This window comes from Artemia sp. Qi Xiang Cuo, chromosome 15, assembly GCF_049724085.1.
Source record: "Artemia sp. Qi Xiang Cuo chromosome 15, ASM4972408v1, whole genome shotgun sequence".
NCBI lineage: Eukaryota > Metazoa > Arthropoda > Branchiopoda > Anostraca > Artemiidae > Artemia > Artemia sp. Qi Xiang Cuo.
Window position 1 is genome coordinate 6,366,228 of NC_142808.1, and position 15,925 is coordinate 6,382,152.

At 34.7% G+C, this 15,925-nt stretch overlaps 1 protein-coding gene across 1 annotated transcript in view; it reads right to left on the minus strand.

Moving 5' to 3' along the window:
* Nucleotides 1-2,348: 2,348 nt before the first annotated feature.
* Nucleotides 2,349-15,925, minus strand: part of LOC148943265 (pentatricopeptide repeat-containing protein 2, mitochondrial-like) — a 60,866-nt gene continuing 47,289 nt past the window's right edge. The window contains exons 5-7 of the mRNA XM_089100912.1: nucleotides 14,698-14,883; nucleotides 9,250-9,477; nucleotides 2,349-2,578 (exon numbers count right to left, since the gene is read on the minus strand). Coding sequence (XP_088957038.1) covers nucleotides 2,438-2,578; nucleotides 9,250-9,477; nucleotides 14,698-14,883 — 555 coding nt within the window. The 3' untranslated portion in view covers nucleotides 2,349-2,437. The remainder of the gene's footprint in view (nucleotides 2,579-9,249; nucleotides 9,478-14,697; nucleotides 14,884-15,925) is intronic.

Consider the following 15,925-nt stretch of genomic DNA (forward strand, 5'->3'; position numbering starts at 1 on the left):
TTGAGCAATATTTATTTAAATGTCATGAGACGTGTTCGTCTCTTACTAGGTTGCAGCTAATACAGCAACCACGATTTTTCAATGATAATTACACACAGGAAAAAGCCTATGGATTTTTCTCAGTTGGAATAGTCAATATTTACATAGAGGAAATCAGGTTATTCCACTGGTCCCAAAAAGTAACAAACGGTACTATACGACAGAAGACATCTCAGCCACTGGTAACCAAAGTGATCAAATATAGGAAGAAGAGATACCTCGGTCATGTGATCCGCATACCCGAAACTCGACTACCAAAGGTCGTCCTTCAGTGGCAGCCACCAGAAGAAGAGGACGCCCCAAAAAAACCCTACGACGCAGCTACCGAGCTGACCTCAAAAACTCAATGCCTCAATCCAACCTGAATGGAAAGATGTTCGGGGGACCGCACAGATAAGAGATGACTGGCGACTCTTTTTGGATGCTCTAAGCGCCTCTGGAGGCACAGGAGGATCTAAGGTGTTAAGGTAAGAGTATGAAGTTCTATGCCCCGCTAGCTCCAAAGAAAAAAATATCCTTTCGATGCAGAACATCGTGATTCCAGCCACTTTCATTTGTTTTTCAATCCAATGGATTCTTCTTGTTGTTCAAGCCAAGGGACTGTAAATTTCCTTTATTAAGTTTTCGGACAGGGTGTTTCTAACGCTGTACTTTGAATTCGATCTGATATCATTTTTAGGGATCTCAAACTATTGTTTTTTGTCACTAAATGGGACGTTTAGAGCCTTTGCGAGTTCAGGGCGCTAGAATAGGTTTGAAAATTAATGTTAAGAAGACTAAGTCGCTAAGGCTAGGAATAAGTGAAGATTAAAAGGTGGCATGGGGTAACGAAAAGATCGGTCAGGTGGAGAGCTTCACTTACCTTTGTAGTATGATTAGTAAAGACGGTGGGCGAAGTGAAGAAGTTGAAAGTAGAATAGCCAAGGCCCAAAGGTGTTTTTTTCACAGCTGACAACAATTTAGAAGAATAAGACGATAAGTCTGTAAATCAAGATTAGAATACTGGAAGCTACAGTGATGACAGTGCTCAAATATGGTCCTGAGGCATTGGCGCTCCAAAAAACGGAGTAAGATTTGCTAGAAGTTTTCCAGAGATATTTTCTACGGATTGTTTAGGGTACTAGAATGACTGACCGTATTTCAAACAATAGGCTGTACGGAAAGTGTGGTTCAATCCCGATTTCTATCGCTACGATGAGAGAAAGGTTGAGATGTCTAGGGCACGTTCTGCGGATGAATGATGACATATTGCCAAAGGTTGTCCTTTTCAACCTACCGTTTAGGAATAAGGGGCAAGCAGGTCGTCCTCGGTTGGGGTGGAAGTCGTAATAAGAAAGATTTAAGGGGAATAAGAAATTCCTGGGTGTGTGTGTGTGTAAAGAGTAAGGCTTTGAATAGGTTGGGACGAGGGAGGAGCATGCGTAGCTGTGTTGGTTTCAGGCGGCTTGGCGCTACGGTGAGTTGTTAGTAGTAGTAGTACCATATGGTACGTGTTCGTCTCTTACTAGGTTGTAGCTACCGCTATAACCACGATGCGGCTACAGCTAAAACCACGATAATTACTCTCAAACGATTTTATCTCTCTGATTCATTTTTTAATTATCTCTCCGATTCATTCATTAAAATACCAAGGATTCAAATTCTTGTTTTTTTTGTATTGGCTAACCATAAAATTACACAACCATTTATATATTAAAAATTCGAAAAACCTTGCTAGTGTTTAAGTTTTTACGGAGGGGTTCAAATAGCGCGTAGCAACCAAGAGTTTAAAAACATGTTTCTAAAAAACCTGTCTTGGGAGAAAAAATTGTCATTACAGTTTATTTGTAGAGATGATTGGAACAGCGCTAGTCAATCTTATGAAAAAATCACGTTTTATTGAATTCTGTTACGCGCCAACCACGTTTAGCTACCTACATTCTCTGATTCATTTTTTAAAAGAACAAGTAGTCTAAAAGGCTACACATTGAAAAAAAAAAATCGAAGAAGTCGTGTTTTTCCTAAACGCAATTCTAAAAGCTCTTCAGACTTGAAACTTTCGAGAATAGTTTGTCTTTTTAGAGAAGGGACGGGGAGACAAGAGGAGAGGGGAACTATTCTTTTTTCTGATCACACAAAACTATGTGCACAATAGTTTTATGAAGTTAAAAAAATCTGTGGAAAATCGAAAGTATTCACGATGTGACAAATTATTCTAAGAAGAGAATTAAATCACAATTTTTCACAGAAAAAGTGTGACTGTATTGATAAGATTTTCTCATCTTCAATGCGAATAAAATCCATAAGCTATTAATTTTGGCTTTGAAAAAGTGGCAAACACAACACTTTGAAAAACAATTCATGTTAATTTAAATAAAAAAAACATGAAAAATATCTAATAAATCAGACATGTTCACTATTAATCATATTCATCGTTTCTGCGTCTTTGGTCTCTTCTATTTCTACTGAAAGAAACATCTCTCAGGGCGTTATCCCATGCTTGTTTTGGGTTTTCTTGTAATTTCATTTCAATCGGAGCAAGTAAATTTTCTGCCAACGTCTGAAAAAAAAATATCTTACGGAATCTTGAGAAGGAAAGAACTAAATAATTCCAAGAAATAATGACTTTTTCCATCGAAAAAGTGACTCACAAACCAATATTTAGGAATAATTAAGGCTAGTCACCGATTTTATTCGCACTCAATTCTCAAACAGATCCTACGAGTCTTAGTAGCGCTACTGCTTGGATCGCCACGATAACAAACCCAGTTTATGAGCGTTCACAACGAAAATGTATTCCTATGGTTAGACTTTGACACCTAGATTCACTCCTCCTTAATCCAGTTCGAGTTGCCAGATGGGGCGCATTTGCGACATTTAGAAACTTATTTGAGGCGGTTGCGCATTGAATTTTTCAAATTAGCGCATTTGAGGGGGGGGGGTCGTTCATTCGGCAAAACTTCACTAGAAAAATGGTACTTTTGGCGCATTTTCACTTTTATGTGGCGCAAATTTAAACCAGACATCTGGTAACACTGAATCCAGTTCAACATGGGAGAAAAGACAAAAGACTTTGATCTATTAAAAGCAAGTTGGATTTTAGGAATATCAAATCGGATGTATGAGCTACAATTTGTAAAAGTAAATATAATCACTAGACTGGACTGAAAATATTTTCTTTCGGTACAAGTCCAACATTCCTGGTAGGCACATTGAAAATGGAAAAACCTGTATGAAAAATTGAAAAATCTTAAGATACGAACGCATTTCATATTTTGTAAGTAGATGAATAACAAATAACGAATTTACCGTTTCCAATCAAAGTGTTTTTGAGCACTTCTTTTTCTGGGAAGACCATAGGCGGAGAGGGAAGGTGGTTGAAAACTATGAAGTTCTTACACCAATTTTTTCAATTTTGGAAAATAACTCTAACACAAATAAATATAATATTAACGGAGTTAAAAATTCGATTTACCCCCCTCCCGAAACACCGCTTCCGAAAGAATTCCTGCGAACATAATTGTTGTACAACTAAAGACTCTCGAGGGGCTATATAGTCTTAGAAATCATGTACACCAGGTTGCGCAAGCCAAGCGTGGAGGAACTGTGCCAACAGTGACTAAACTATGCCGAGCATGGCGGATGTTTGCCAAAAAAGTACATGACGTTAACCATTATAGAAAAAAAAAACAACTGCGATTAATAACAACTGCAAATACAGGCAACTGCGGCTATCTGGAGCTAAAACTGTCACCACTTGCGAATGTGTCAGCAAACACTTGTGACTGTGCCTGCGACTACTTGTGACTACGACAATCGGCGACTAATTGCAACTGTGACTCCTTTTGACTGCGACTGCAACTAATAGCGACTACAACTACTTGTGACTACAAATATTTGCGACAACAACTGCGGTTACTTGCAATTCCAACTACTTATGACTGTGACTACGACTATTTTCGACTGCTACTGCAGCTTTGACTGCGACTGCTAGGTCTCCTACTACAACTACTGGTACTGCTGCTGTTCCTACTACTGCAGTTATTGAACTTAACAAAAGAGTTTAAGTGCATCAAGGTTGTCAAATGGCACACAGATGCAACTATCCTACGAAATTTGTTGAATACAAGCAATGATTGGGGACAATCCAAATAAAAAAGTATTGTCCCAAATATAGGGGAAACGTGACAAGGAAAAGACAGGACACGGAAAAGTACCTATATAACGTGGTGCATTAGTTAAGAAATACTATTAAGAAAGTTTTCCTTAGTTAGATCCTTTTCTAAATAATGTTATATATTTAAAACAAAATTCTTTTATTTGTATAGTGAACGCTTCTGGCGGTTTTTATTTTACACATCCTTTTGCGTTTTGCGCTTAGAAAATATTTTACATCGTTTAAGTTTCTACCAATAAGACTCCAAATTTTGGCTTAATATTTTAATATTTTCCAAACTTTTGAAAAAAATTTTTCAACAAAAGCTTTACCATAATAATTTCAATCGACGTGTAGTGAGAGAAAATACTCAATTATATAGAATTTGAAAATCTGCACAATTTTTTGGTTTCTATGGAGTTGAAAGGATTCCAGCCCATATCTTGTTACAACCTTGAGTATAGAAAATATAACGCAACTATTACCCTACACATACCCTGAAAGTTTCAACTTAACTTTCTTAACTTTTCCGCAAATATCACATGTACTCCCTTTTGACAACCTTGGATACAAATAGTGTATTTTGATTTAGTTCAATATCCAATGTAAATGCCATTTACGTTGATATAACCTACTTGACGATAATGCAAGCTATGTTGTGATATTATTAAATTTGCTCTAAACATGAACACAAAAACTAGATTCAAAATGAGCCGAGAAAATATTACAAGAAAAACGTCCTCTATTCCCCATCTAAACCACTGGCGTCGATCACTGGTGTCACTTCACGAAAATTAAAGAGGCTAGGCAATATGCCGTGCCCCCCCCCCCCGATATATTTTTCTGATACGTTAAAACAAATCGCAATGCGTTTAAACAAATTTTTGATGAGTGTTTCAACAGTTTTATACCCCCCCCCCCCCAAACAAAATTATGGATGTGGCCCTCGGGAGGGTAGGAGTAATCCAGGGAAGGAAAAATCGTTGTTTTTTCACTTTTCTTAAAAAAAATACGAACAAAAGCCAAGTCCTTTTTTACTAACAATACCGTAAAAAGACGTCCTTAAAACTGTGAGGGAAACCGCATAAAAAAATCTTGCAAGAAAATACACCCTTCGCCCAATTAAAGTTACTGGTGTTTTTCAGCCCTGGCATGTGATAATAATACAACTTGTATTGTGATGTTATTAAATTTGCTCCAAAGATGGACACAAAGTAAAAGAATATGATATTAAGTTGAAACTTTCAGGGAAAGCTATAGGGGATGTAAAACTAAATTGAAAACCACTTGTATTTAGATTGTACAAAGGGCGTCTGTGCAATACCCCAGGGTTAAGGGTATTACTTTGGAACTTCAAGTAAATGTTGCTGAAGATGTTTAAGTAAAAGAAAAGACAATACGTGTACCCAAGGGTGCCAAAGGACGTAACCGCGATTTCAAAGGAAAGGCTAAGCTTAATAAGCTCAGACTTCCAAAGCATGTTGAGGAGAATGTCAACTAAACTAAAAGAAACTAAGAGCATCCAGGTTGTCAAAAGGGCATATCTGAAATATCTCAGGAATTTTTAAAAAATTTGATTAATGTTGAACACAACCATTCAGTAAAAGTTCTATGGTGGAACTGCTATCAAAATTTGTTGCAAAAATTTTGTCTAATATATAAAAAGCAAGCAAAAATCTTGTTTCTTAAGAAGAAAAAAAGGGGAAATATCTACAACATTAAGAAGAAAAAAGGGGAAATATCTACAACCTTAAGAAGAAAAAAAAGGGGAAATATCTTCAACCTTAAGAAGAAAAAAAGGGGAAATATCTACAACCTTAAGAAGAAAAAAGGGGACATATCTACAACCTTAAGAAGAAAAAAGGGGAAATATCTACAACCTTAAGAAGAAAAAAAGGGGAAATATCTACAACCTTAATAAGAAAAAAAAGGGAAATATATAAAAAATTAATAAGAAAAAAAAGGGGAAATATATACAAACTTAAGAAGAAAAAAAGGGGAAATATCTACAACCTTAAGAAGAAAAAAAGGGAAATATCTAAAACATTAATAAGAAAAAAATGGAAAATATCTACAACCTTAAGAAGAAAAAAGGGAAATATCTACAACCTTAATAATAAAAAAGGGGAAATATCTACAACCTTAAGAAGAAAATAAGAGGAAATATCTACAACCTTAATAAGAAAAAAAAGGGGAAATATCTAAAACCTTAATAATAAAAAAAGGGGAAATATCTACAACCTTAAGAAGAAAAAAATGGGAAATATAAACAAACTGAATAATAAAAAATGGTAAATATCTACAACCTTAAGAATAAAAAAGGGGAAATATCTACAACCTTAATAAGAAAAAAAGAGGAAATATCTACAACCTTAATAAGAAAAAAAGGGGAAATATCTACAACCTTAAGAAGAAAAAAAATGGTAAATATCTACAACAATAAAAAAAGGGGAAATATCTACAACCTTAAGAAAAAATCGGGGAAATATCTACAACCTTAATAAGAAAAAAAAGGGGAAATATATAAAACATTAATAATAAAAAAAGGGAAAATATCTACAGCCTTAAGAAGAAAAAAGGGAAATATATAAAAAATGAATAATAAAAAAGGGGAAATAAATAAAGAAATAAGAATAAAAAAGGGGAAATATAAAACACATTAAGAAGAAAAAAGGGGAAATATCTACAACCTTAATAAGAAAAAAAGAGGAAATATCTACAATCTTAAGAAGAAAAAAAGGAAATATCTACAACCTTAAGAAGAAAAAAGGGGAAATATCTACAACCTTAAGAATAAAAAAGGGGAAATATCTACAAACTTAATAAGAAAAAAAGAGGAAATATCTACAACATTAAGAAGAAAAAAAAAGGGAAATATATACAACCTTAAGAAGAAAACAAGGGAAATATCTACAACCTTAAGAAGAAAAAAAGGAAAAATATCTACAGCCTTAAGAAGAAAAAAGGGGAAATATATTCAACCTTAATAATAAAAAAGGGGAAATATCTACAACCTTAAGAACAAAAAAGGGGAAATATCTAAAACCTTAAGAATAAAAAAGGGGAAATATCTACAACCTTAAGAAGAATAAAAAGGGGAAATATCTACAATCTTAAGAAGAAAAAAAGGGGAAATATCTACAACCTTCGTATATGTGATCGGTATAGTGTTGGTCTACACTGACAAAATTCAATTGATATATTAATGTCGTTTGCTAAATTGGTTTCCAAGTGAAATGAAGAGATTTGCCTATGGCTAGGTCTTTTGCCTATGGCTGTTATCCTCTTGTGGACATGTTTTGATTTGCACTTACTGCTTTTTTCTTGTAATTAATAATTGCATAGAAAATTTTCTTTGAATGTGTTCTCTTTTTGTGGTTACACACTCCAGTACTACTTTATGTACGTACACGTGTATGAATGTGTTCATGTAGACGAGGGTCGTCCAGAAAGTAACCTTCGTTTATGCATAATACGAGAAGTAGTTTGAGGAGCGTCATCACCCACACACCACTGTACGTGTTGGCTCAGTGCACTTTTAGCTGTGCAAAGTGGAGCATCGTACTATCGCGTGTTCACTAGACATAGCCTTGAAACATGAAGCGTCATAGTAGTGTGAGGTACGAAGCGTGATAAGCTTTCTTTTGGCCAAATATCACTCAACAACCGTAATTCATCGTAATTGTGCGATGTTTATAGTCCTAACAGTATGAATGAAGTATTGTCCGTCAATGTATACGATTAAAAAAAACAACAGAAATACAAATATTCACGATGACAGGAGCGGTACGCTTTCTTCTGTCAGTGATTAGCTGGTTAAAAAGATCATGAAAAAAATCGTGATAATCGTATGTTTAAAGTCATGGAATTTTCCGATCATCTTCCCGAAATTTCTTGAAGTCTTTTACAATAGAGAATGACCAAAGACCTAGGATACTATGAACTTTGTGCTCGCTAGGGACCAAAACTGCTGACGGACGAACACAAAAATAAAGAATAGATTCTGCCACTTTCTTTTAACGTATAAATTTGTATGACGATGGCCATGACTTTATATGTTTAATGCTTTATATTTTATGATGACAAAAACTGCCGCTGATCGGCATGACCGTGAAGCGTTTGATTATAAAATCGTTTATTTTATCATTATCGATACGATATTACGACAGAAGAATTTTTGAAGAGAATAGTTACTGACAATAAGAATTTGATTGGCCTGTGAGAACGCCGAGATAAACAGCACTTAATGCAGTTGGGACAAACCACTTCTCTAAGCAAGCGAAAGAAAGCCCGTTAAAATTTGTCTGCGAGAAAAGTACTGGCTACGGTTTTTGGAATGCCAAGAAGTGCAATCCAAAACAAGGGTCGTGGTTTTCTCACATCTGGTGTTGTGTTTTACGCTACGCTACTTACCGTTCATACGCAATTCATAGAGACACAATAAGCATTCTACTTATATAAATACACACATGATTCATATTCCTTGCAAGGAAAAATCTCTTTACTGTAACCTTGAAGAATCCCAGATGGTTCGAATTCCTTATCTGGATTGGAATTATATCCCATACACAGGAGGCTAAATTTTTCACAAAGAAAACCTTTTTTTTTCGAAGTTTTTTTCCTAAGTCGCATTTCTAAATGGATGCACCAAATATGACGCTCCTCGTATATCATGACTATGGATATAACTATAAATGTAAAAAAATGGAAATATTTTACTATAAATGGAAAGAAGAGGGATTACAATATTGAAATATTTGAAAATAGCCCTCATACAGCTACAAATGACTTTTTGACCACTTTCAGTATTTGGACAGTGTGAAGTTAGAAAACAGTTCTTACTACATAATATGCAGAATAATTGTAACACATTAGGCATTCAGACCCGCTATACTTTATCCCCACCCCCTCCCCCAAAGTGCAAATATATCACGTATTTTTTTCTCAAGTATTTTTTTTTATCCGACTTTGGTATATTTCACTAAGATTGAGCGTCAGAGATACATATTAGAAGATTATTAGGTAGGGGCTATATCATACAAGTACCATTATGTCCCTTGTTTGGGGTAGCTTACCTTATCTGTAATTCTATTGGCTTCTTTCATTGCTTTTTCTATTTTCTGGAGTTCACTATTCAGTTCGTCTTTGAGGACAGAATCTTCAACCCGGCTAATGGCCTCGTGGAGTTCGGATAGGACATCAGAACCTAGCTGTGTCCTTTTGTTCTGATCTTCTCTCCCCAACGCCCTTTTTATAATTGGAAATGTATCTTCAGGACGATTTAGTTTACTCAAAGCTAAAACCTAAAAAATAAAAAAATAAATTAAATATAAATACTAAGAGGCAAAGCATCCACAATGAAACGTTTATCCAGCTGCGGTCAGAGAAATAAGATAAACTAGAAGCACATATCGATGAATTTAAGGAGATGCATCTTGTTTTTATACCTAATGAATGGCCAGGGGGATTTTCCAGTGAATCAGTCAAGTCGTGTGAATTTTTTATCCCCCATTTCAACTTTTATTTCATGACCAACTTTTAAAGCACGGATAACATCAAATCCTGATGCATCTTAAGTCAATTCATACCTGAAAACCATGATTAGCTACGACTTTTCTTTTAGTTGTTTCAAAATTAGAAAGCTATAGGTGGATCCTCACATTTTCGTCGGTGTTCAGATTGAACCATGAAAAAAAAGGCAAAACAATTTATTTAAATTTGACAAAGACTTTTATCCGTTCAAACACTATTAATCTCAAATACAAATACACCTTCAAAGGAAAGCAACACACTTTTAATTTGCTTGATGCCCTATGTTTTCAGTATACTGTTTGCTGATTTTTCACCCACCATTCTTTTTTTTAATATTTAGCACACGTGGGTACAAAATTACATGGAAGTCCTCTTCATCAGAAACTGAATTTTTCGTTTTCTCTAATTGTTCAAAATGTATATATGGATGCGTAAATTTCCACTTCCCCAATTCAAACAACCGTATTTGTTCCCACTATCTTTGTTTGCCTGCAATTCCCGGCAACTTAACGGTAATGTGCCAATTCTAAAATTTGGTCAACCTGCCGGAGACTCTAGGCGGGCGTGCCTCTCCAAAAGCTAAAACACAAGTATTTGTCCATTTTGAGTCATAGCTACTTCCGCCGTTTGCCCGCGCCGTTTACCAAAACACTTGGAAAACTATAGACAAGTCCTGGGGCCTTGTCTGTCATGTGTCAATCCTAAAACACAGTAGTCCGCCTGAGACTCTAAGGGGGTAAGTTTATTAGGCTTAGGTCCTTTGTTCACCCGTGAGCCCAAGCAAATTCAGTCCCCCCTTTGGAATAAAAAGTCCAGTCAACATTGTCCCTCATGAGTCAAGCCAAAATCTCGATCTTCCCTTAGTTCTATGACTATCTAATTTTGTTCTGCCGTAGGATGGATGGAGGATAGACTATCTATCAAAAAGTGAAAATGACATCATTTTTATACAATCCTGAAAAAGGCTTATGCCAGCTTTGCCTCTCACTAAGACTATCTGTATTGGCTTTGCCTCCAGTCGGCCAATGGCTTGATGGCAACATGATTTTAATTCAGGTAGAGAAGTGACATGTTTCCAGGGTGGTTGAGGTAGATAGTACCTTTCTCATAACAATTACAGTTGACATATCTGGATTTTAGCAAAACAAGATAAATACGTTGATGTTTTTGATATTTTTGTATCAGATTCAATATTTGTGTCTTTTTGTGTTTTTGGTACACCACAATTTTGAAAAACACAATTTTTTTTAATTTTTTTTATATTTGTGTCAAACTGATATTCTTTAGTCTTTTTTTTAACGTTGGTTAATCAGTCATAGTATTTTCAAAGGAGGGGTGGGGTGGGATATTCGAATAAAAAACAAAAAAAAAGATTGTAAACTTTTCGAGAGGGCGTGGTCTTTTAGGCCAATTTAAGGAGGGGAGATTTAAAACAAAATCTGAAAAAAAAACTAATTGCATCTTGTACAGTCTCAAAGTAACTTCTAATGAAAAGAACAGTCTCCAAGTTGGACAGAGAGTCAAACTGAGAAGAAACGGAATCATATAAAAATTTGCGCTTCAAAAAGGGCAAAATGGATAATAGAACAAACTAAGAAATGGGAGAACCAAAATCAGAGCTTAAAAAACCGATTTGACCCCTGAGACAATTTGAGCTTGTTTTCAGGCGCACAGGTCAATCGTCCAGCAGTGCGGGGACAAGTATAGTAAACTCAACTAACAATATAGTTCTAATTAACAAAACATTTAAATTAATTAATAGAATAAGGGTGAGAGCGTTGGTAAACACAGGAAAGACCGAGGAGAATTTGTACTTCAAAAATGGCGAAATTAATAATAGAATAAACTAAGAAATGGGAAAATCAAAACCAGAGCTTAAAAAACTGATTTCACCCCTGAGACACTTTGAGCTTGTTTTCAGACGCACACATCAAGCGTCCAGCAGTGTGAGGACAAGTATAGTAAACTCAATTAAAAATATATTTTTAATTAACGAAACATTTAAAATAATTAACAAAACAAGGGGAAGAGGTTTGGTAAACACAGAAAAGACCAAGGAAAATTTGTGCTTAAAAAAAGGCAAAATTGATAATAGAATAAACTAAGAAATGGGAAAATAAAAATCAGTGCGTAAAAAACTGATTTCACCTCTGAGCCACTTTAAGCTTGTTTTCAGACCCACACATCAATAGTCCAGCAGTGTGGGGACAAGTATATTAAAATCAGCTAACAATATAGTTTTAATTAACGAAACATTTAAATTAATTAATAGAACAAGGGGGAGAGCGCTGGTAAAAACAGGAAGGACCGAGGAAAATTTGAACTTCAAAAATGGAAAAATGGATAGTAGAATAAACTAAGAAATGGGAGAACCAAAATCAGTGCGTAAAAAACCGATTTCACATCTGAGACAATTTGAGCTTGTTTTCAGACGCACACATTATTCGTTCAGCAGTGTGGGGACAAGTATAGTAAAATCAACTAACAATATAATTTTAATTAATAAAACATTTAAATTAATTAACAAAACAAGGGGAAGAGCTCTGGTAAACACAGGAAAGACCGAGGAATGATGACTCATGCCCACTAGAATCGCATAAGTAGAAAATGAGGAATTTGTTAAGGAATAAACAAACGCAAATTCGTGGGAGTATTGTTGTGGAAGGTTGGTTCTTTATACCGTAAATCCAGTGCTTAGAAGAATCAGGAAAATATAACACAAACACAAATAAACAGGAATAACCAAACCCAAATTTGCAGGAGCATTGTTGTGGAGGGTTGGTTCTTTGTACCGTAAATCCAATGTTTACACGTATCAGGAAAATATAACACAAAAATATAGCTGGCGATATTGAATCTTCAGTCTTTGATATAAGAATATTAACAGCCATCTACATTCTACCAATTCAAAAGTTTATACGCCAATTCTAAATGTTTATAACAGTTGTTAATCATGACATATCGATCATATTTCGAGGTTTAAAACAAAAGGTATATTTTATAATTTCAAATAGAATTTGATTTATCTTCAAAGATATATACTGCATTTATATTTTGTGGATTCAAGAGAACATATTTAGAACATAATTCTGATATAATAGGGTTTTGGTTGCCACAGACAATTAATTTTTTAGATAGAAAGAAAGAATGAAAGAAAGAAAGAGAGAGAGAGAGAGAGAGAGAGAGAGAGAGAGAGAGAGAGAGAGAGAGAGAGAGAGAGAGAGAGAGAGACAGAGAGAGAAAGAGAGAGAGAGAGGGGGAGATATAGAAAGTGACAAAGAAGATATTTGTATATGGAGAAGAAACATTTCTTTGAGCCAAGATTAGGTTGGCTCAAAGAAATGGGTCTTCTTAATGAAAAGCTCACAAAAATAGCTCTAAATATGACTTTTCATTGTATTTGCAACAAAATTCTGCAAAATATGAAAAGAATACGTTTCCTTGGTTCAAATGATATTTATAATATTTTATAGTACATATTTGTCTTACTTAAAACTTTTACCACTGGGAGAGCTAGGGGGAAGCAACATGTCATTTACAGGTATCATATATGTCTCAAAACATTGCAAATCAAACCAACCATTAAACGTTGAACTACTATAAATTTCAGATGATAAAATCAGAATCAACTTCCAATAATTACCAACAATTACCAACAATAACTTTCAATAATGGATTCCTGAATCAACTACTATAAATTTCAGATGATAAAATCAGATTCAACTTCCAATAATTACCAACAAATCAGAATTAACTTCCAATAATTACCAACAATAACTTCCAATAATTGATTCCAGAATCATCTACAAAAAATTTCAGATGATAAAATCAGAATCAACTTCCAATAATTAAAACAAAAATAGAGTTCATAAATTGTATTTCTAGTAATTATTAATCTTTAATATCAGAAGCAATAGAAAGAGAGAATTTAGAGAAACTAGAGAATTAGAAAAACTAGAGAGAATACAAACGATAAGAGAGACAAATAAAATTTGAAACAATGTTTACCAAAAGAAACTTATTTGAGCCCCATTTATAATGAACCTATTAATTCAGATTATAATATTTCGCAATCTAATAAAATAAGCTATGATAGGCTATGATCATAAGCTATGATAGGCTATGATCATAAGCATATGATAAGCTATGATCATAAGAAATATGCTATGATAGGATGACCTGGCAAGCGATTTTTTTTTTTTTAAAGCATTAAATAAAATGAACTCGGATGTAGTTTCTTGAATTCCCATTTATTGTTCGATTTTTATTCAGTAACCCTTTCACCGTTACTCGGAATTTTACTGCAATTTTGCGTAGAGTTTTAGCTGGAATTCTGTGGCACTAAAAGATTAATTATACTATTTATTAGATTATCTACTTGGGTACGTGTATGATAAACCCCCTACCGCTCAAGCTGTTCATTCATTGTCGCATTATAGAACCGTTTTTTTTTCGTTAGTTTCTTTCAGCGTAAGACACGACAAAGAGAAGTGACGGAATAGAAGGAAAATATATGATCTGGGATATATATTTGCACATTAGAGGGGGAGGGGAATTATTAGGACAGTGTGAAGTTAGAAAACAATTCTTACTACATAATATGCAGAATAATTGTACCTAACACATCAGCCATGCAAACCCGCTATACTTTACAAACACCCCCTCCCCCTAATGTGCAAATATATAGCCGAAATTTTTGTTCTAAAATATTATATTTTTATCTTACTTTGGTATATTTCATTAGGATTGCGCGTCAGAGAAACAGAAAAATATTGGGTAGGGGGTATATGATACAAGTACCTCTACTTTTTTGTGCAGTCACCAAACGCTGCACTAACAGTAACGCTAGTAGTTTTTAATCCCAATATATGTCTAGTGCTTGGACGATGTTTTTTTTGTCTAATACAGAGAAAATTTGGATATGGTCAATTTCGTCTTAGATAGATTGAGTTTATCCAGTCTAATAATTGAAGCATTATAAAAACTCTTACCTTGATATTTACAACGTTATAGTGAGACGATGAGTTGGTACTATATATGTCTAGTGCTTGGATAGGATCATTTTGTCTAATTGCAAGGTCAGCTAAGAATGCAAAAGCCTTTTGTGACACGACACCTCCAGCATTCAGAATTTCGTCAACTATTTGCTTTCCCCTTTCGTAGCTTTCTTTTGTATCCTAAAAAGTAAATAAAACTCGGAGACAAAAAAAAATACACACGCAACTGGTCCATAACGCTTGATAGTCAAAACTCAAACTTGAAGAAAACAAAATTAAAACAATCAAAATAAAAGTTTGAGATTTACAAAACTTCAGTTTGAAGAAAACAAAGCAAAAATAAAATTATCAAAAACCCGAAGTTAAAAAAAAAGAAAAAAAAACAAACAAACACCAGTGGTCCATAATGATCGATAATCCCAGAAGCTCGTTTACTCAAAAACAAAGATGGCTTTAATAAAAATCGGTTTATTTTTCTGCACCTAGTATATTGGTTATGCCGGTGTTTTTTTTTAACTATTCGCCATTATGGAAGGAAATGAAGCTTAAATATGTTTAATATGTTATGTTAAATATGTTATGTATGTTAAATATGTTTAGGGGAGATTTAGGTAAATCTCACTAACTAAAAATAATTATTTGTAAGCATGAGCATCACTAAGGAAGGGAAATACCCCCCACTCCCCCGGCGACAAGAAGCAAACTAAACAACAACCTAACTTTAAGACCTACGCTCCACGTGACTTTCGACTGGCTGACACAAATGGCTGACACGTGACTTTCGCATCGCTGACACAAATGGCTGACACGTGACTTTCGACTGGCTGACACAAATGGCTGACACGTGACTTTCGCATCGCTGACACAAATGGCTGACACGTGACTTTCGACTGGCTGACACAAATGGCTGACACGTGACTTTCGACTGGCTGACAGAAATGGCTGACACGTGACTTTCGACTCGCTGACACAAATGGCTGACACGTGACTTTCGAAAGGCTGACACGTGACTTTAGACTAGCTGAGTTAAAAGAAGTAAAAAAGTATGAAGAATTGTTAAAGTTTAAGTATAGTAGCATAAAGTTAAAAGCATAAAGTATCTAGAAGAAAAGTCGACGATTAGAAAATAATATGGCGAAATATGGAAGAGACAAAACCGGGTCTGAAAATGAGTTAAAAAAGTAGAAAAAAAGAACGATATCAACTATCAATCAAATCCAAA